The 20818-nt window shown below is 43.2% G+C and overlaps 1 protein-coding gene across 1 annotated transcript in view; it reads left to right on the top strand.

Annotated features, from left to right (window-relative positions):
• The first annotated feature begins 13490 nt into the window (after positions 1 to 13490).
• Positions 13491 to 20818, top strand: part of LOC117514790 (nuclear factor of activated T-cells, cytoplasmic 1-like) — a 60890-nt gene continuing 53562 nt past the window's right edge. Inside the window, exon 1 of the mRNA XM_034175379.1 lies at positions 13491 to 14046. Coding sequence (XP_034031270.1) covers positions 13746 to 14046 — 301 coding nt within the window. The 5' untranslated portion in view covers positions 13491 to 13745. The remainder of the gene's footprint in view (positions 14047 to 20818) is intronic.

The following is a 20818-nucleotide window of genomic DNA, read 5'->3' as shown; positions in this document are numbered from 1 at the left end:
AAGGTCAAGGTCCATTGGATTCTATGACATGTATTATTACCCTGTAAGGTAATGCCTAAGCATTAACTCATCCCAAGTTTTGACCCCGTACAAACTGAAATTGTTCTTTGTCATTATTTTTGCATAAATTATACTTTTATAGAATCTTTACAGTCAGACCAATAATGCAATAAACATTTAAATATGATTGGAACAGAATTAAATTTTGACCCCTGTGCAATCCTTCATTAACTAACTCTTACCTGGCTACAGCTACCACCCTTGGATGGCCATTATACATATTAAGGATATACTGATACCTGGTAAATTATAGGTGGTCAGTTTTGCTACCCTATAGGTGGCATTGACATATCCACTGTCAGTAGTCTGTCCCAAGGTTTAATTGCATTCCAGATCTGCCTTTTGGCCATGTGGCACATTTCTCTGATCATGATCCAGCACACAGGTGCCTCAGGACCCCGGCACCAGGGGAAGACCAAGGCGATGCCCAATTTTCACCTGAGTGCAGCAGATGTATGATTACATTTGTGAAGTGGGGACACACCAGTTGTCTGCTTGGATGGTTTCCATCCAGAACCCAATTTCAGTCCTTTGGTGGATGCATTGACCCATGGCACCAGCACATGCCCCAACCTGTGACCTTGCACAGCCACGACTTTCTACTGTTGAGTGTCATTATTGAGGATGACTGACTTTCCCATGGTGCTGAAAGGTTTTGCACCTCAGTTATAGTTGCTGTCGGTGTTCCACACTTTTTCCCAACTACATATTCCTGTTTGATTGAGCAGTTCCAACCAGTAAGATACCACAGAGCCACTGAATCATGCTGCAGTGAAAGCTGTAAGAGCAAACCAAGAGTATCTTGTTTTCATTGATCAGGGTCTAATGGGTCTAATCCCTGTGGAATTGCATGTGCAGCTTTAAGGTTGGAGCTACTAATAAGATGTGACATTTAGATTATCGCCAGGTGTATTTATGGCCAGAGGAGATAGGTGATTGAGATTTTGGGCACGGCACTGGGAGAAACTAGAGCAGGTCCCTATTTGGAGATCCCTGATGATTGAGTGCTTTGTCGGTAACCAAACCAGCAGAAAGCCAAAAATTGTGGCCATATATAGCATGTCCACTCGATATACTGTCCTGCTACAGAGAAAGACGGGGAGAAAGGCTTATCAGCTTCTGCTGTCCTTCTCTAAGTAATTTCCCTCAGTGTAAACACAGTTCTAATTAAAAGATGAGTTGTTGTGTTCTGTGTTTGCTGCCAAGTAAACCACAACTACAGTGTGGACCACACAAGCAGGGCCAGTGTCTTCACAAAGGACATCATTACCTCAGTTGTGTTGCTCTCAAAGAGTTCTGTTGTGAGATTTACCACACAATTAGCACAGCTGTACAACTCTGAATAATTCCTCGAGGTGTACCAGTGATTTGAGTAGTAGTAGCTTCCTCACAGAAGCAAATTTTTTCTGCCGCAAGGATTCATTTAATCTACCGAACTACAATCCAGTGGCGCAGTGACTTTACAGACAGCTTTCAGTGATACACCAGAGATGCCCATGGGCTCGAGTTATTCCTGTGTTCCCAGTGTGACCTGTACCTGGGTTGGGTTACAGTTACGGTGGTTGTAGTTAGTCCAGTTCCACCCAAACATATTCAGAGGACTAATGTGTGCAATCAAAACACTGACCTGGGGGACGCATCTGTCCCACAGTCCTGTCGCTGGGAACAGATCCAACCCAAGCTCACACCAAAGTTGTGATGGCATCACAAAAAGTGATTTTAATCTAGCAGTTTATGGTACCGTCACAAATTGTAATTAGTTTGTGTTGTATCATGGAATTTGAGGTGAAATGGGGGTTAGGGTTAAAAATAGTGACTGAAACTGAAACATTTTATGACATATCACGAAAATAAAACATGACACTGGGCTGGTTCATGGGTCTGAATCTAAGTAGAAACGTTTTTCAACATTGTCATTGAGCACTTCCCTTTTTTCATTGATCTTTTGAACAAATCGAATTTTACTAATTTTTTTTGTCCTTTGTTGCCACTCAATGTCACATTGTACTCTGATTACTCATATACCATATTTTCTGGACTATATATTTCACCAGTGGATTAGTCACATCTGTCCAAAAATGTGTCATTATGAAAACATCAATGAATGACTAAATGTCTATAAACTTTGTAAAATGGCAAAACATTTTTAAAAAGATTATGCCGTTAGCCTTAGCTTAGCTTAGCTATCCTCTTCTGTAGTAGTTCCTGCTGTCTCACACAGTACAAACTAATAGACTGCCAGGTTGTAGGAAGGTTATTTCCTGTGTTTATTCAAGAGTGTGATCTTTCAGAGTGAGAGCATGATTTATTAATTTTGCTCATTCTCTAAGACCCAACACATCCTTCTCATTCAAACTCTTCTTATTGTTTCATGGCAGTTGGCATCCAGTTTAATGGTGCATTTCCATCACCTTCTGCTCTGGAGTGTGGCTCAGACAGCATCTCATTCAGATCAGTATACAGGAGCAGCTTTCAGTTATCACGTCCATAAAATGCAGTATGTTTTTGACATAAGTTGTCTCAGAAATCAAAGGATCAGCCAAGCATGTATGAAAAGTAGTCTGGAAATATGATAACTAGAGTTGTACAGCTGTACCAGCGTTTGGATTGGCTGATTTCCATCACCCATGCTGGCAAAACTTTTAAACTTTTCTTTGCTGTTGATGGATGAACAAACAAACTGAACAATTATGTTTCCTCCCTCCGGTGGCCTTTTGGCATCTGATACAGTGTTGTCCATCAATATTTCAACACTTGCACTGTTTTTTCCTCTTTGTATACCAAAATTAAGTTGATTATAAAGTAATCAATATGTGCTTGTAGTGTAGGCTCAGTTTAATTCAGCCGGTTTAATAAAACTATCACATCAAATATTTTGGAATATTAATATTATTTTTTCAACACAAATCATCTTGTTTACAGCCAGTTTTCTTTCAAAGTCAGAGGATGTAAACATAAACAGTTCATATTTTTCAAGTGTCTGAATATCTCAGACTTAATTTACTGCAATCATTAAGAAAACAGTGTGGAGGAGGCACTTCTCAAAAACTGTGACTGTGCAAAAAGGAGACTAGTGAGGGAAGCCACCAAGACACCCAGACAGCTCTGAAGAAGGCATGACTTTCTGTGGCTGTGATAGGAGAAACTGTGTACATTGCAACTTTTGTCAGGTGCATCACCAGCTTCACACTGGAGTGAAACAGTGAAAGATTTCCACACAAGTCGAGGCTTGAATTTCCCATGTGCCTTCTGGCAACCTAGCTGATTTTTAATTTTTCTTTTTTTTCTTGCTTTTGCTTTTAAATTTGTGTATTTGTAGTTTCACAAACTGTTCAGTGTTTTGGGGTCTTTGTTTGTTTCCTTTGAATCTGTTTTGGTGAACTGTGACTATTCAAGGCTCCTTCATTAAAAAATAAAACATTTTAAAAAAAGGGTGCTGTAACAGCCATAAAAAATGTAACGAGAGTCAGTGAGGACTTGAACACATTCCTGGTTTCAATACAGCAACAAGAAGTGAGGAAACCCTCGTGCTATGTGTGTGATGATACACTGAATGATACAGACAGCACTGTCGCGAGGTACCGAGGGCCGGACTGTGGTGGGGGAGGACACACATGCACGCACACACACAGACATGCACGTTCGCCGCTGTCATCACTTTTTTTTCTTTTTTTTTTGCTTGCTTCTATGAAAACAGCTCTTCCGGCGCACCGTCCCACTTCAAGCACATTGTGGTCGCTGCCGTTGTTTAGAAAGAACATTTCTTTCACACTCTGGTGTCTGCTCATCTATAAAAAGGCAAAACAAACCCTTAAAATAGCCCCAGCTTGTTTGAAACAGCGGAAGGATGAAGCAAACACTCTCTGGGACACAGATGCTGGTGAAAAACCACCTTTATTTTCCATTCAGGCCATGTGACCATCTTGTTATTCTTTGTCGTTAGTGCACTCGCGGTTGACACCTGTATGTGAACGATGATGTCTGTTGTTGGAAAAATTAAAAAAGACAATCAATTTTTTTAAGACAACAAAACAATGGAGGCCACTTTCAGGATGGAAAATTAAGCTTTGAATTGAACTTATGGTGTTCTGCTTTTCTGCATTAAAGGTAAATATATAATGGAACTTTCTTGTACTGACTATTTTATTTATGATTTATTTAATTTTAGTTAGCTACCATTAGTGGTTGTCCGATATGGGTTTTTTTAATAACCAATGTTGATTTTTAGAAAACTGGGCAGCCAGTGGCCAATATGAGTATAGTAATGCAAACAAATGAGACACAAAATAGGTGTACTTACTGTATATGAACATTTATTTAACACTCCTGCTGTCTGCACTCTGTCTATTCAAGCCTTCTTGTTTTCTGTATCCAGCATTGACATATTTCTTAGTGTTTCAAAACACCCATTACCACTGTTTTAAGGCACCCGTCCACATTGTTCCACAGAAGATCTGACACGCCCACGTGTCACAGCATTTTTTTTTTACATTGACCTCATGAGGACAGACATTGCCTTAGTCTACATCTAGTTTCTGTGCATCCCCAGTCTGGTGATCTAAAGGTGTGTGTATCAGCTGTGGGTGACTACTTGAACAGTAGATTATGACCTCAGGTTGGCATTTACCCATTTAGGTATTTTTATGTTTTTGTCACAACTGTAAGTTTTGCTTGTCAAAAGAAATTGCTGTCCTTCCATCCATTCGTACAGCAAAACCTTCCGAGTCCTATAACTCAAGAACCACTAAAGTCAGAGGTTAAAATTTTTTGCACCAGTAATCTATATACATAAAGACCTGCATGCTAAATGTTCATTAATTTCTGATTATGCTTACTCATATTTTTGGTGTTTTATTATACAGAATTATGACAGAACTCTATAGAACTGAGTATGTGTTTTGATCATAAACCTACTGCTTATTCTTAAATAAATAATATTAATTTCCCACACATACATTTCCCACACATACATTGCCCCCAAGGGTCACGTACATTGCCCTTGCATAAAATATATAATCAATGCTTCAGTGCATTGTTTTCTGATAAAACCGATACTGCTCTATCTGATCAGTAATTTTTCATGTTGGCGATGGTGATGATGAGAATTGGCAACAATAAACTACATATTCATTGTAAAGCATTCCAGCATGAACAGTAATTGAATAATGGTTTGAAGCTTTTTCCATTCTCTGTCAGAAGTATAGATTTATGTTTTTAACGCAAACACCACTCAGTAGAGATGAACTGAGATGTTTTTGCAGATATGAAACAGCTGAAGTGGCTTCAGAACAAAGAGGCGTTGGTGCTCTCCCATCTGCAGAGCTCCAGTGTGGGGGTGCTCACAGTCTGCACACAATTCATCTCCGGCAGCAGCAACTTTCACTATGATTCTCACGGCAGCAGATTGGCGGAACAGTTGAAATTTTTACCAAATGTGTCGTCATATTTGCTGGCAGTAACTTTTTGTTATGGTTTTTGTATCCTGGTTTTGTTACCCCCCATTGCATGTGTTTACTTACAACCCAAGTCTGGCTTTGTCAAAACAAATCTTTACACTTCAAGAAACAGCATAAAATCTAATTTTAAAGAGCTGAATATTGTGAAATGTGCAAAGACATGAAAGTAAACAACATATTAGCCAGAAAATTATTCATGTATTGTTGGATATGAGGTTAATCTTTACCATCAGCAGCATTTGTGGTTTGACTGGTCAACTTCAAGAAGCCTGCGATCTTAAGATGCCTTCCCGGTGTCCTTGTCCGGCTCCCGGAATGTATCTTGCTTTTCCGTGCTCATTTTTCCCGTCATTCTTGCGTGAGTGGAGACCTGACGTGTTACCCTTCAAATCAGAAACAGTTTTTTTTTCTCAACCACATGAAGCAACACATGCCAGAAAGTGCTGGCAACAGCCAAAGCTCGAGCAAGGAGCTTCTCGGAACCTCTTTATTTTTTTTTTACAGGCCGTGTGGAGATTCCTCTCTTATATCAAGTTCTATTCTTAACACCCACGGGTGCGGACTCCCCTGCTCTGCTGGTTTGTGGTCGGAGCTGGACAGACAGACTCAGAGACTTATTCTATGACACATCCAAGAGAACATTAACGAGGCACACATTGTTCTGTTTTAGGAATATTTGCACGGTCATGTTTTTCCAAAAAAAGCTTCAGTTTAGACTCATCTTCTATAAAAAATAAAACCACAGTATGCTGGTGACCAGATTGCACGCACATCAGGACACGGTGCACCAGGTAGCTGCGAGCTAATGAAGGACCACCTGTTACATGTCAGTGTCAATTCCTGCCTTTGGAACAAGATTTGCACAGCACACCGGCTCTTGAATTTTGTGCCGTGGAATTCAAGAGCAGGAGCATTGAGAATGAGAATCAGAACCCAAGAGATCCACAAATCAAGTTGAAAGGGTCTTCTTCAAAAGACAAATCTCCACAACCCTGTTTCCTCACCCTTCTTAATCAAATCCACTGGTCCGGAGGCATAAAAACAGACATCTATGTCTCTTTCGCTGTAGCCTTTAAACGATACGAGAGCTGAGTAGATACCCAGATCAGGGCCGATCAGTTTAATACGAGCAGACAGCAGGCAACTGCCAGAGACGGAGAGAAGACCATGTGCGGAGCATCAGCTGTCTGTGGGCCATAACCCACAGGTTGAGAGGAAATAGAAGCCAGCTGAAGTCGGGACTCATTTGGTGAGTCTCTTTTCTCATCTCACATTGAAAATAAAGAAGACACACAGATGGATCAAACTGGAGGGAGAACTCTGTTTATATCTGTAGCAGAGGGAATCTCGGAAAAAATGTGTTCAACTTTGAAGAAAGTCCAAATCGAATTTGATTTTCTGTTTCAACAGTCTTGCTCACAGTCAGTAGGAATACAGGAAAATCATGCAGATGTCTTAATTTAGAGAAAACCAGGTTTCAGCTGCTTAAAGCAGAAATCTTGAACATTCCCAATTCTCTATATATAGATGGATCTATTCGTCAATGACCAAAAAATTAATTAACAGCTGCTGTACTTTGATAATATACACTCACTGGCCAAACATAGCTAATCAGCCAATCACATGGCAGCAACTCAATGCATTTAGGCTTCTAGACGCAATGAAGACAATTTGCTGAAGTTCAAACCAAGCATCAGAATGGGGAAGAAGGGGGATTTAAGTGACTTTGAATGTGGCTTGGTTGTTGGTACCAGACGGGCTGGTCTGAGTATTTTCATGTACAACCATCTGTAGTTTTTACAGAGAACGGTCCAAAAAAGAGAAGATATCCAGTGAGCAGCAGATGTGTGGATGAAAATGCCTCGTTGGTGTCAGAGGTCAGAGGAGAATGGACAGACTGGTTGAATGGGCGACTGCATGACACCAACATTTCGATATGGACCAATATCTCTGAGGAATGTTTCCAACACCTTGTTGAATCTGTGACATAAAGAATTAATGCAGATCTGAAGACAAAAGGGAGTCCAACCTGGTACTGGCAAGGTGTACCTAATAAAGTGGCCAGTGAGTATATTTGAATCTTTGAGTCATTTATCAAGTGAAAACAAACACTCACAGGTTCCACTGCCAGTGCAAACATTTCCTGCTTGTCTTTGTTTATTGTTCTTGTAAATTAAATAAATTTGATAGTTTGGACTGTTGGACTAGTGAAACAAAACATTTTGTAATGGTTATGTTGAGTTCTGGACTTTTTTCCATCATTGTAACATCAAATGATGAAAAATTCACAACAACCTCAATATTCTCATTAATTACCGTATTCGTGCGTCAGAGTGCCCACGGCGTTCCATGCAGAATTCTGCCTGAAGAGGGCACGGATTAAAAATTTCCACTTCTTGGTGGATTCCCGCTTTTAGATCACTGCAAATCCGTTGAGAAAAAATGAGGGTATATATATATATATATATATATATATATATATTATTATTTTTATTTTTTTTTTACACAGTTGTGCGTTATAAACTGATGTCTGCGTTACTTTCAGATCGTTACCAGACTCTATTTTTGTACTATGTATTAACTCTTTTGTTGCAAGCTCCGCGGGCTGTTAACGACCAGCCATAGATCGTCTCCCTTTTTTTTTTTTGTGCCAATTAGCAATATAGCAAAATGGCTAACAGGATTTTGGACAACTCGCAAGTTTGAGAAATCGACTCTACAGTGAAGAATCATTTCAGGTGGGATTGGCTTGATGGTGTTGTGCAAACCAAGCTAGCGGGAAGCGAGGTGACTATCGATTGCCTCCTCGGCGAATGTTTTCGCAAGATCAATGTGCCTGGAAAAGGATTCCATTAATTACGCTTCATGTGGAGTGAAAGAATTGGAAAGTCATGTTATTATCAGTAAACACTGTTAAAATGATAAAAACCAGACAGACGAACCACACGCTGCCCGGTTCCAGCAAATCCTCGACAGCATCGTATGGTGGTGTCCTTCCGCTTTTCAAAGATGTAAAGACGAGATCAGAGGTGGTTAAACCGATCGTATCTGTAGACCACAGGTTGAAACGTTTAGAAGAAGTTTGTGGGTGAACTACTGGATTGTGCTTCACTCCTTTACTTACGTTATGCCCATGAGGTCATCACCAAAAGCAGGCTGAATCTTGTGAATAGTTTCCACTTGGGTATCACCAAGCTTTTGACAAAATTTGATGGCTACTTTTGCTCAAGTCGTTCCATCAAGTTGTAGCAAATGAGAATCCGACAAGCCCTCATGTGTTCATGTGTTCATGCTAAGACTGACTGCTCCTGACTGATGCCATCTGCAGGTGGGAAAACAATTCACACATGCACAAGAAGGTTCCCTCCACCTCCCCACCAAACGACGACTCGCACGCTTCATTTGTTTCCGTGAGATTAAACAAGGTTGGATACTTTTTGAATGCACATCGCATGTTATTTGTGATGTCACACATTCTGTCCCCTCAACATACCGGAGAGATGCACGAGAGAGTTACTGATGTGGAGGTAGCGTCCACCATGTGATCTGCTCATTACTCCCTCAGAGGAGGCCCGTGCGTCGCAGGACACGCCTTCCAACGCGTCCCCTGACAGCAGGACTCGTCCCCGTTCTCTGAAATCAGACGCCGCTGACGTAAATGTGCTCCCTCCTGCATGAACACAGCACCGCAGAGACTGCAAGTGCAACAAATGTCTCTCAAATCAAACTCCCACCAAATAATAACCCTGAAAAACACACACAGCCACTTCCTGTGCACGGTTCCATTTGCACATCTTGCTTTTGTCACTCAGTGGTTTCATTAAATATAAACACACAAGTGAGACGTTCATGTTGACATCTGTAAGCCTGCAAGGAAGTGTCACTTGCAGCACGTTTCGCCAAAAATCTCTGAATGGCTGGCATCAAAAACACTCACCACACCCATTAACACATTTTAACAATGTGTAGAAATAGAAACACTGCAAACATTGTGACTCAGAAGACTTTCCTAATGCATCTGGGTGTCTTAACACAACCCTGTTAGCTTTGTGCCTGCAAGAGCAGGTAATAGGTTTATATGTATGTGTGTGTGTTTGTGTGTAATAAGTCACCACTGACCTTTTAAATATGGATTCATCTCACTCTTACACTTTATTCACCAAGTACAGAGAACAAGATTTCTATTGGTGATGGTGTCAACATAAACATAGACAGCATGAATGTCAAATTAAACTTTAGATATCATCTATTCATTTTGACACAGAATGCACACATACAATTATAAAAACAATTAAGACACGAGGAAAAAAGAGTATTATATTTTCCTGCAGCTAGCACAGCATGCATGGATGTAATGGAGTCAGCCAGTGAGCCGATCTGCAAGATTTCCATCAGCAACTCAAAAACTACCACATATCCAGCTTTGACACTTTTGATTCTGATAGACGCAGCCGAGGACCAGTGAACCTCCTATTTTGCAAAATGTTGGCATCTTCTTACATGATACTCGCCAGTATTCTTATATATATTTGTCAAATCTGAATTAAAGTAGGCTTTTACTTTGCGTGTGATTTTTGAAGCCTTGTTAGTTGGTCCTAAAATAGGTACATTTATGTGAACTATACAGTAGAAGGTGCATTTGCAGAATAATTCTAACTCTAAGCATGATTGAGTTCATCAAAACCCTCTAAGAATCACCCACTTTACTGAATGGAGTATTGATTCTTGCACCCATAATAACTTGTACAAAATTAATCAAATTTACACTGAATTTGAACTGGACATACCAAATGAGGCTGTTTTGAATCAGAATTGAATTTAATGTCAAGTAAGTTTGCACATACAATGAATTTGATGTGGTGCATAAACAATAAGAAAAGAAAAGAAAAACACTTCTATAAGAAGTAAAATAGTCAAATAGGAAATGTAATGGAATGGGGCTGTGCAAAAATAAGTGGTTGGAGTACAGATGTACATACAGTACCTTCCAGTGCAGGGAGGACCAACCTGTACTTTGTGGTAGTGGGAGAGGGAGGCAGGGTAAGGGGGGGGGGGGGGGGGGGTTTCTCGCGTTGACTATGAGTCTAGCTGCGGATGGAAAGAAGCAAACAACTTCAAATTTAAGCTTGATTGAGATTCACAAAGACTCTCTAAGAACCACCCAGTTTTCTGCATGGAGTATTGATTCTTGCACCCATGACAACTTGTACAAAATTAATCAAATTTACACCAAATTTGAACCGGGCATACTAAATAAGGCTGTTTTGAACAAGTTCAAATTTAAGATTGATTGAGATTCATAAAGACTCTCTAAGAATCACCCACTTTACTGCATGGAGTATTGATTCTTGCACCGATGACAACTTGTACAAAATTAATCCAATTTACACCAAATTTGAACTGGGCATACTAAATAAGGCTGCTTTGAACAAGTTCAAATTTAAGATTGAGTTTCACAAAGACTCTAATTGAGGCAATGTTGGACATGTTTAGGCTTGATTGAGTTTCAGCAGGACTCTCTAAAGCCCCGTTTACACATAGACGGTAAGAGCTCCCGGAAGCGTCCCGGAAGAGTTTTTGTCTGTCTTAAGAATCCCACGCCGTTGTTAACACCGGCACTAGGGGGCATGGCTTAGTTCCGGCTTTACCGGGAATCGTCGAAAAAATGATTCAACATGTCGAATAATTCCGGGAGCGCTCCCGGAGAATTCGTGTGATGACGGAGACAGCGCGAACAACGGCGGTTGATACTTTTTAATCGCTGTTTCATCCTGCCCCTTCCTGTAGTGCCGCAGTTTACACCGCCGTAATTGGCGGCCGGCATTGTATCCCTCATCAACGGCATGTAAAATGGGGATAGAGCCCACATCGGCGTCCTCAAAGGCGTTTTAACCGGCGACAGAGGCAGACAAAACGGCGGCGCTAGCGGACAGTACACTGTTCTAAACACCACCTCCCGGTTAACGGCGTTCCAAACGGCCGATAGGCGCGGTCAGTATAAAATGCAGGCAGGCCTCTCACTCGCGGCCAGCTCTAGATATTTTTGCAGAGAAGCTCCAGTATGCCTCCTAAAAGAAAATTGCCAGAGACAAGGACTTACCAAGAGGTCTGGTTCAGAAGCAGAGGAGAGGCCTGTGGTGGAGACGGAGCAACACGTTGAGGAGGGGAAAAGGAGAGGAAAAGAAAAGGCTGAGAGATGAGCTCCCTCCCCCTGCAGTGACAGCTGCTTCAGCCTATTATACTCTGGGGGCAGTGCCTATATGCAAAAGTTCCTGGAGTAACGCAGGATTTGCCTGGATAAATCCAGCGGTACACAGGGCGTTATCGGCGGCAGCAGAACACTGCCATTCTCACGCGCGTCTTAACCTGCCATTGTAAAGGATAGAACTGGGTATTAACCCCCGTTGCCTGACATGTGCCGGATGCTACGGCGTCAAAATGCCGCTTTATTCAGCGGATTTAGCAGTGTTTTATATCCGCGTATTTGCGGCTAGTACGGTGGTCAAAATGCCGGCGAAATGCTCCGCCCCTTTCCACCGCGAAAACAGCCGGAACTACCACGAACTTCGGTCTGTGTACTACCCGCCGACAAAATCGTCTATGTGTAACCTGGGCTTAAGAACCACCTACTTGGACTGAATGGAGTATTGTTTCCTCCAACCAATAACTTTGACAAAATTAATCAAATTTACACCAAAGTTGAACTGGGCATACTAAATTAGTCTTGTACAAGTTCAATCCCCTTGACCAAACAATGGATTGACTATTGGAATTTGTCTCTTACCACTTGAAGCTTATTTTCCTTTTTATCGGTTACAGCAGACTCTTTTTAATATCACTACCCCAATCAATCAGCCATAAAAATCATTAGTATTTGGTGTACACAAATTATAAACCTTCCAGCTTTAATTTTGTAAATCAGATTTGCCAGAACTCTTATTTGCCCAAATCCCAATGTGGTAGCACAGTTATGTCGGCAACTCAACTGTTTGTTTTTATTTCCAAATTCAGTATCAGAAGACAAAAGCGTGCCTCAGCAAATTTCTCCTAATTTATTGACCAAAGTCTTCAAGCCAACATAAATGGCAATGTAATCGAATGCCATGGTCCAAATTCCAGTGGTGTTCTTGTTTGTGCAAAAATACAAAATCTTTCTTGTTAATTGCGCCTGATAGCGGGTGGAAAAAAGCATATCTTGGCCTGCCTGTCAATCCAGAGGAATAAAAAAGAAGGCACAGATGGTCTGGAAGGTAAAAGAGAGGAAGGCCACGTGATCAAGTGGGGTCATTGCACTCTTCTGCATAGCTGAGTCCTGGAGCTCCTGAAACCACAGACGCAGCTACACAGCCACTCCAGAAGCTCTGGCAGCCTCATCAAAATCAAAATCGCCTCTTTCTTTCTCTTTCTCACTCTCTCCTCCTATCTTCTCATCCAGAGAGAAACAATTACTCTTAGAGTGTGGAGAGAACCTAGGGATCCCAGGTCCTCCAGCAGCAGGACCAGCAGCAGCCCACTCTTTTAAAGTAGTCTTTTATTGGATATCGGAGCGAGCGTAATTCCAAAGAAATAGGTCTTATTCGTGATTAGAGCCAGCTGTGGCTTTCCCACACTGATGACTCATTCATTTTTCTTTCCCCTTCTATTCTTCTGCCTTTTTCATGATGTGGTGAAGAAGGGAGGGAGGTAGTGAGGGCTGCTCTGTTAGAGGTCTCAGCCAAACTGACACTGAGCCCACATCCACTGATATTTGTTTATTTGGATGATGAAGGGGATAGTTTTGCTTGGTCACTGCTCATCGTGCCACGTGGATCCCCTGCATGTTTTTTTTTTTGTAATATCTCTTTAATTCTGTCTACTTTTCCCCCCAGTGCCGATAATAAAAACAGAACCCACTGATGAATATGACCTCTGGGGACTGCTGGCCTGCCCATGCATCCTAAACCCTACTACAGCCAGCCAGGCTAACTCCATCCTGCCTCTAGGGGATCCTGATGCCTGCCTCGTCAGTGGCTACCCTCCCTGCCCACCTCGCCACACTGCCATGCCTTCATCGTCTCCTAACTCCAGCCCCACTCTGCACGACTTGTCCCCCGTGACATATAACAAGTGCCTTCCTAACAGCCCCACGCACGCAGCACCACCGGGCCCCATGGTGCCTGCAATCCACGAGACACCGGGTCGTCCAACCTTGCCCACCCAGCGTCACCAGACCACAGCAGTTCTCTAAGGATGCTCCATTCCCCTGGCAGCCCAGACCACCTCAACAGCCAAGGGATCCACAGTTACCACCCAGTCTACCCCAACAGTAGCCCTTCGTCCTCGCCGGTGTCTCACCCTTCCACTCCAAGCGGTGCTGCAGAGAGTCCATTTGTTCAGGCCTACAGCCCCAGTCAGGCTCAAGCAGCAGCCAGCTCGGCACAGACCAGGGGGAGCTCGCCCAGTTTGCTCCATGAAGATGCCAGTTGCGCTTCCTTGGCCATCACCGTTAAACAGGAGCCACAGGAGCTGGACCAGATGTACCTGGATGATGGTGAGTTACCTGAATGAATGTGCACCTCAGCTGTTTGCAGACCATTAGATTAGAATTCCACCATGTTTTTTTTTCCTCAAGAAACCACTTTGTTATTATCGTCCTACCCGTGATATACAATCACACAGTACATCGCACTTCATTAACCGACTTTTGTGTATCTTTAGTCCACCATACATAACCACGCCTTGGTGCATCACTCAGTATGACGCGTCAGATCTGTTTAATTTTAGACTCAGCCCGTTTATTTGCTTTGTGTAACGTGTGGTCCAGCTCATGTTGTCCAAGTAACCGCTGGACTTTAAAACAGCTCATTGCTTTGATAGGATTTTGAAACAATCTGTCAAAACATGAGAGGGCCGAATTCCGTCAGGTTGCCGCAGAACAAAAACAGTGGCACACGTTTACAGAAACCAAACTGTTGATACAAGGACTAATGAAGGAAGCAAAACAATGGGTCGGGGTTCCTGAACTGAGCTATTTTCCCTCCATCATTCTGGAGGGATGCTGGCAGGCAGGAGGCACAGGCTTTGTTTTCCCGTCTTTTCCCCACGGAGGCTCCACCGTGCGGCTGTCGTCATCAAGGGAGGCTGCGGGGTCACCGGTCTACACCCGAGGGACCGTGTGGTCGGTGCACCCACGGTTTACTGCCTCCTGTGTTTGCCGCCGATCTCCATGGTCATTAAACTGTTATCTCCGTGTTAACAGGGGGCACTGCTTGTTTTTAATAGATATTTATAGAACATGTCAAAGAGATTTTTCAATGTAAAAAAAAAGAACTTGAGTGTTCTAATGAGAGTAGAGGGGAACGTCAGCTGACACGGCTCCCAATCCCATGCACCTTTTGTTCAGGGAATCAGTGTAGTGTGTGTGTGTGTGTGTGTGTGTGCACGAGTGCATGCTCATTTCACTCAACAGCTCAGGGAGCAGAGAGGTGATAGGCACATGGGGACCTGGGGAGTTTTGCTGTGGAACTGTAATTGAGTTGAAGTGTAGCTGTCAGCATATCTGTCAGTCTTGATGAGTCTCATTAGTCCTCACCTCATAAATAGACAACACAGATAAGGTGGGGGGGGGAGGCAATCTGTTATCTCCGTAAGCTTTTCTCCAACTTTGTCTCTTTTATACACATATTTTTTTTTTTTTTGAAGTTCATCATGATGCACTCGACCACTCCAGATACTAAACTACACTACATCCTCCAGACATTAAATCTACACCGCACATTTGAAATTCTTTCTCTGTTTTCGATCGTTAAGGCAGGAAGGAGCCCTTGAGTTGGCCGTTAATCAAATAATGGTAAGAGGAGCTTATTTTTAATTTTTTTCCAATAGGTTTGTTGAAGAGTCTCTTTTCAGCAACAAAAAAAGTCTGGAGTAGCGCTAAGGTGAAATCACATAACCTTGTTTCTTTCGCCCGCCGCTCCATCTGCTGTCACGTTAGCAAGCTCTAACATTCTCCAGCGTGGTGGCCAAATGTATCCATCCAGTGATTACGGCTGCATTAGGGACTCACTGGAATGCTCATTGATTGACCGAGGACAGTGAGGCAGCCCTTTAAGAAACCTCAGTGCGCGGCCAGTTCACATCACCTAATGTCTGTGCATCTGTGGTGAGCTTCTGGAGTCCTGTGGTGGTAACTGCACACTCCAATGGTATCTCCTGCTCCCCGGGCCCCAACCTTAAACCAGAAACCTTTCGAATAAGCCCTAAGCTAAAATAAATAAGGTGGAAGGCAGCTCATGGGGCCGTCCTGCTCCCCGTCTGCACACATTACCGCTGTACTTTAGCGAGCTGAGCACTCCATTAGAGACGGAAGACAGACGGATGACCTCACTACACCAACCGTGATTTAACACCAGCCATAGAGAGTAGTGTTTGGAGGCCGGTGATTTGGAGTCTGTGGGAGCACACTTGATCTTCCCCAAGAGTGGGGTGCCTCCCGCGCTCAAACACTCGGCCCGCCGACTCTCATCAACCGGTGGAAATGTGTCTCTCAGGCTAGACCAGACTTTACACAACCCCCGAGAAATCACTTACATTATCAGGGATGAGCTACTGTACCGTGAGGAGTTTTCTTAGCTTGTTGGGAGTCTGGGGTGTAAACCCCATGACTGTCTTACACAGTCTACATTCTAATCTGCTGAACTCGTCCCTCTGCTGGATAGACGTGTTTAAGACTACATGAGGCACAGGGTGATTTTGGGGTCTCCACTTGAGTTTTGTAGAAAAGTTAGATGTTTCCAGGAGCAGCCGTGCTCACTCGGCAGCAGTTTTACTTGTTCAGTGGAAAGAATGCGAGAGATCATCAGGCTTCATGGAATTAAGCAGAGATGGAAGTTGTCCAGTTTACTCTTGACTGGCTGAGGTCAATTTTGTACGTTTTTGTTGTGTTGTTTGGCTTATTTGACCGCGCAATGGATGACCCAACATGAAATTCAGCCAATTAGACAACATCTGGTCTCCCTCATGGAGTTTCTGGGATGTTCACATCACCTTAGCTAGACCTGTAGCCGCTGCACTCAACATCAAGGCATTGTCCACCAGACTAAATGTTTTTATCATTATCGCTTGCTGCAGATGCTAACATTGCTAAATTAGCATATGTTAGCATTATTAGCAAAGCTGTTAATAATGCATTACAATGACCAACTACACAGGAGTGCGTCACAGAGGACATGTCCTGCATGCAAAATGTTATTTAATTGGGCAGCGCAGTCTCGTTTGAGGGCAAGCGCTAAAGGTGTAAAATATGACAGAAAAACAGCACTTTCTCTGAGTTTTGGGGCATATTACATGTAAACAAAGTGAAAATACAAAGAAAGGTGACTATGCGGTGAAAGTGGACATATGTTGTGGTTTGTTTATGACCCGGAGCTCAAACATGTGGAGATGGTTTTGTGGGCGAGAGAACGCAGCTACTCTGCTTAGCTGTGTCGGCTAACACTTACTGACACAACGTCTCCCACCTGCCTTGTCTTCCCTTCTCCACTGGGAACTGAAAAAAACTGCACTTTTCACAACTGCGTCAGTGATAACAGCCGAAAACAAAACAGTACACCATTTATCCGTCTGAAGTTATGCTGTGTATATATTGCTGAACGGCAGCGGCTGTCCCCATAAGTACTCAAATCCCACGATATCACGCAGGGTTCAAACCAGACTGCGCTGCCCTTTTAAAATTACTATCAAATTGCTATCCAAATATACTTAAAGTACAAAAAAGGAAAATAGCAATTATGTAGAATGGCCAAGTTCAGAATTCTACATCTACAGGGTATGTATGTCTATATATATATATATATATATATATATATATATATATATAATGTTAAGTTCAGTGTATTCATTAACACTGCACATTGCAAAGTCTATCAAATCTAAGGGCCCTTTCACAATGAATGAATACGTACAACTCCAGGGCGACTCACGGCGAAACAGCTCGTATGATTGAACCACGAACATTGCGCCAAGTGCAAGTGTGCGCGATGCCGGTGCAACAGTTCGTGCACGCGGAAACACACTGCCAGCAGCTGCTGTGCAGAAAAGTAAATAAAAAATGAAAAATACATCTGCGACAGTTTTGTGCATGTACGAACACAGTACCCATGGGACTCGAACCCGTGCCTTCCAAAGCTCTGACTGTCAGTAAGAAACTTTACCACTGAGCTACGATCACAGTCCTGTGAAAGTTGCAGGAACCTGCCTGGTATGAGGAAGGAGATGGACATATTTAAAATGAAATAAGCCCACACACTATATAAAAACAGCATTTATCAGCGGGGAATACAAATATGATTCGTCTGTTCTCTGTCGATGACCCATGGTTACAGGACATACAGTCATGAAGGGGCCGTTAAATAACCCTGGTTAAATAAAAAGAAAAAAAATTGCCATGAGATTGAATCCACACACTCTGATTACGAGACAGAAACTTTACCACTGTGCTACAATCACTGTCTTGCAACAGGAGCGTAAAGTGAGTAAAATCAACAAGCAGATTCTATTTTTATTTTCTAAAAAACAAGTGCTGTGATAACTGACCAAACATTGTTTGGTACGGCATATTTCTGTTGATACGTGACTGAAAGTGGCGTATTTGTCATACTGTTTGATTGTCCTGGTCGTACGGCATGCCGCTCACAGCCCTCATGGCCCGACACGCGTGTCCTGTCAGATGTGGCATTCAGATGGCCTGCTGCGTGTCCAAACAGACTGACGGCCCGTTTCTCCTCCCATCACAAAAGTGATATATGTTTTTATGTATTTCCACACAAGCACACATGCGTGTGTCCATCAAACATGGGATGTGTGCTGCAGCTGTGATGTCCAGAACCTGAGATGTCCCAACTGGGCTAGCTGTGGGCAGCTAGCCACGCCCCCTGTCCTGTCAGCGCACAGACCACGATGTCACTCTGTGACCAGATGAAAGATGCTCACTTGCTGGGAGGGCACACGCACAGATGTGTTGTGGGGGGGAGCGCAAAACACACCCACATCTGTTGTCGGGGAGCCGACACTCTAGCACGCCACTTGTACACTCGGCAATTTCACACTTGTGGGGCACTTGGACAAATTTCACATCCAGCTCAACAGTGATTGTCTGCTGACTGTTGTCGTGTTAATACGATGAATGGCCGCACGTTTTCTAAGTGCCATGCGAGCGGTGTTAGATGTTTGTGTGTGTCAGCTGGAATTTGGCCGACACCTGCCGTGAAAGGGTTCGATGGGCTCTCACAGTGCAGACTCTGGTGTGCACAAATAGTTGTAGCAACAGGTGTATGAAGCGTTGGAAGCACCTACAAAATTGCACGTTTTGCACACGATTCCTGCTTCATGCGCACTTTCTGCGCAAATCGACCAAATTCACACTATGTGTGAAGGGGCCCTAAGTAATTCCAAACTAAAAATGCTCCCCGATCCCACATTCAGTCCCACCTAGTTCCCACAAAGTTGTTTTGTTTTGTTTTTCCTTTACCTGACTTTTATCACTGATAAAAACAAGAAGAGGATGGAAACCTGAGCTTGGCTCCTCTGAGACTCCTGTTGACTCACTGTCATCAACAACACATGGCAAGACTCACAAAAAGTACAAAAAAACCGAAGTTCTCCAGACGTTTCATACTTACTCATAGCCCACTATCTCTATTTAAAGCCAATTTATGAGCCACGAGTCTATGAATAGCAGTTAAAGGGCATCAATATGTAAAACAGGAGGACTTATGTTTTCCATAATTTGTTGAACTGCAGCCTTCACGTTTGCCTTGTTAGCCACTTATTACACCATAAAAACAAAACGACAATGACGGCATGCTCTGTCACACATCTGAGTTCTTCTGGCTGCATTATTCTCATCTCAAACAACCACTGAGTCAAACTATTCCTCAAGCAAATTCAGTCGTAAAAATGTGGGAGGAGAAGGTGAAAGAGGAGCGCCCTCCTTAACACCATTTAGCCTTTAATCCCCAAGTGAAGGTGCTCAGTGGCCAGCAGTTAAGACTGCGAGTGTACTGGTCAGCTTCCAGGCATGATTGTGCATGAAAAACAGTTTTACTTTCAGTGTTTCATGTGCCATTTCAAGGCCCGATCTTGAGGTCCTCTGGCACTGCACATAACGCAGATCTATTTGGAGTGTGTCCAACTCTTTTGTTCCATTTAGAAGCCTTGTGCTGGGCTTTGTTCCGGGCCTTGTTCTTGAGTGTTCAAAGCTTTGGCCTGAGTCTGAGCCTTGTTCTGGACCTTAGCATTGGCGGGGTCAAAGCTTTCCAATGGACTTTGCCCATCCGAGGGTCAAACATATGGTCCTAGCCTTGGCCATGAGGGGATCAAAGCCTTGGTCTTGGCCTTGGCTTCAAGGGCTCAAAGCCTTTTCATGGCCCTTGGCCTTAAGGGGGCAAAGCTTTGGCCTGGGCCTTGGGGATCAAAGCCTTCACTTCTAGGTTTTGGCCTTGACTGCAACACGGATACAGTTGCCCACACTTGCATTAAATATTCACAGATGATGACCAACTTGACACTGATACAACAGCAGATACCAGAAGTCATCAGGTTGTGTTATGAAGCTTCCAGTCTCACTGTTTTTGAAAACCAACAAATGAAGTCAGTGTGTTTAACTGTTAGTAAGACGAGAGCTGTAGCCCAGAAGCAGTTTTTGAAATGGTCCACCCCTTTACCTGCACTCCTGTCCTGGGTGTTAATGAGTATTTTGCCGTAGATGTGTGTCCATAAATGATGTCTGTATGTGCTGGTTTGGCGTTTAGTCCCGCGAGGCTGCTGCAGTTTGTCCTGTCTCATTAGCTGCTGCTGTGAGGGGTGATATCATGAAATGTAGCACACAGCAAAGGAACCCTTGTGCTAATCAGAAGGCCAGATTTCTACCAGCTGTCTCTCTGAGAAACAGAGGGTCCTTATTCACCAAAATAAGAAAAACACACGGTGCAGTGCAGCGTCTGCTGATTTCTGGCATTTGACACATGCGCCCTGATTGCCTCGTGTTTCAGGGCAGCTTTCCCTGTGATTGTTTCCTCCTTGAATCAAGGTTTTTGCTGTTGAAACTCCACTGGCCTTGTTGTCAGAAAGTGAAAACAGAGTTGTTGTCGAACCCCTCCTTCTCTGCTCCTTTCTCTCCAGCAACAAAAATGCATTCCAACCTTTCCTGAGGATCCCCATCCACCACTGATGCCTTTGCAGGCAACTCAACGCATTCCTCATGGAAACTTTTACACATTCTGGCACGGTGCCCAGACCCCAGGACTCTGCAAAACCTCTAATGA

Source organism: Thalassophryne amazonica, chromosome 7, assembly GCF_902500255.1.
Source record: "Thalassophryne amazonica chromosome 7, fThaAma1.1, whole genome shotgun sequence".
NCBI lineage: Eukaryota > Metazoa > Chordata > Actinopteri > Batrachoidiformes > Batrachoididae > Thalassophryne > Thalassophryne amazonica.
The sequence above is the reverse complement of the archived record's forward strand: the minus strand, read 5'-3'. Positions and strand labels throughout refer to the sequence as shown.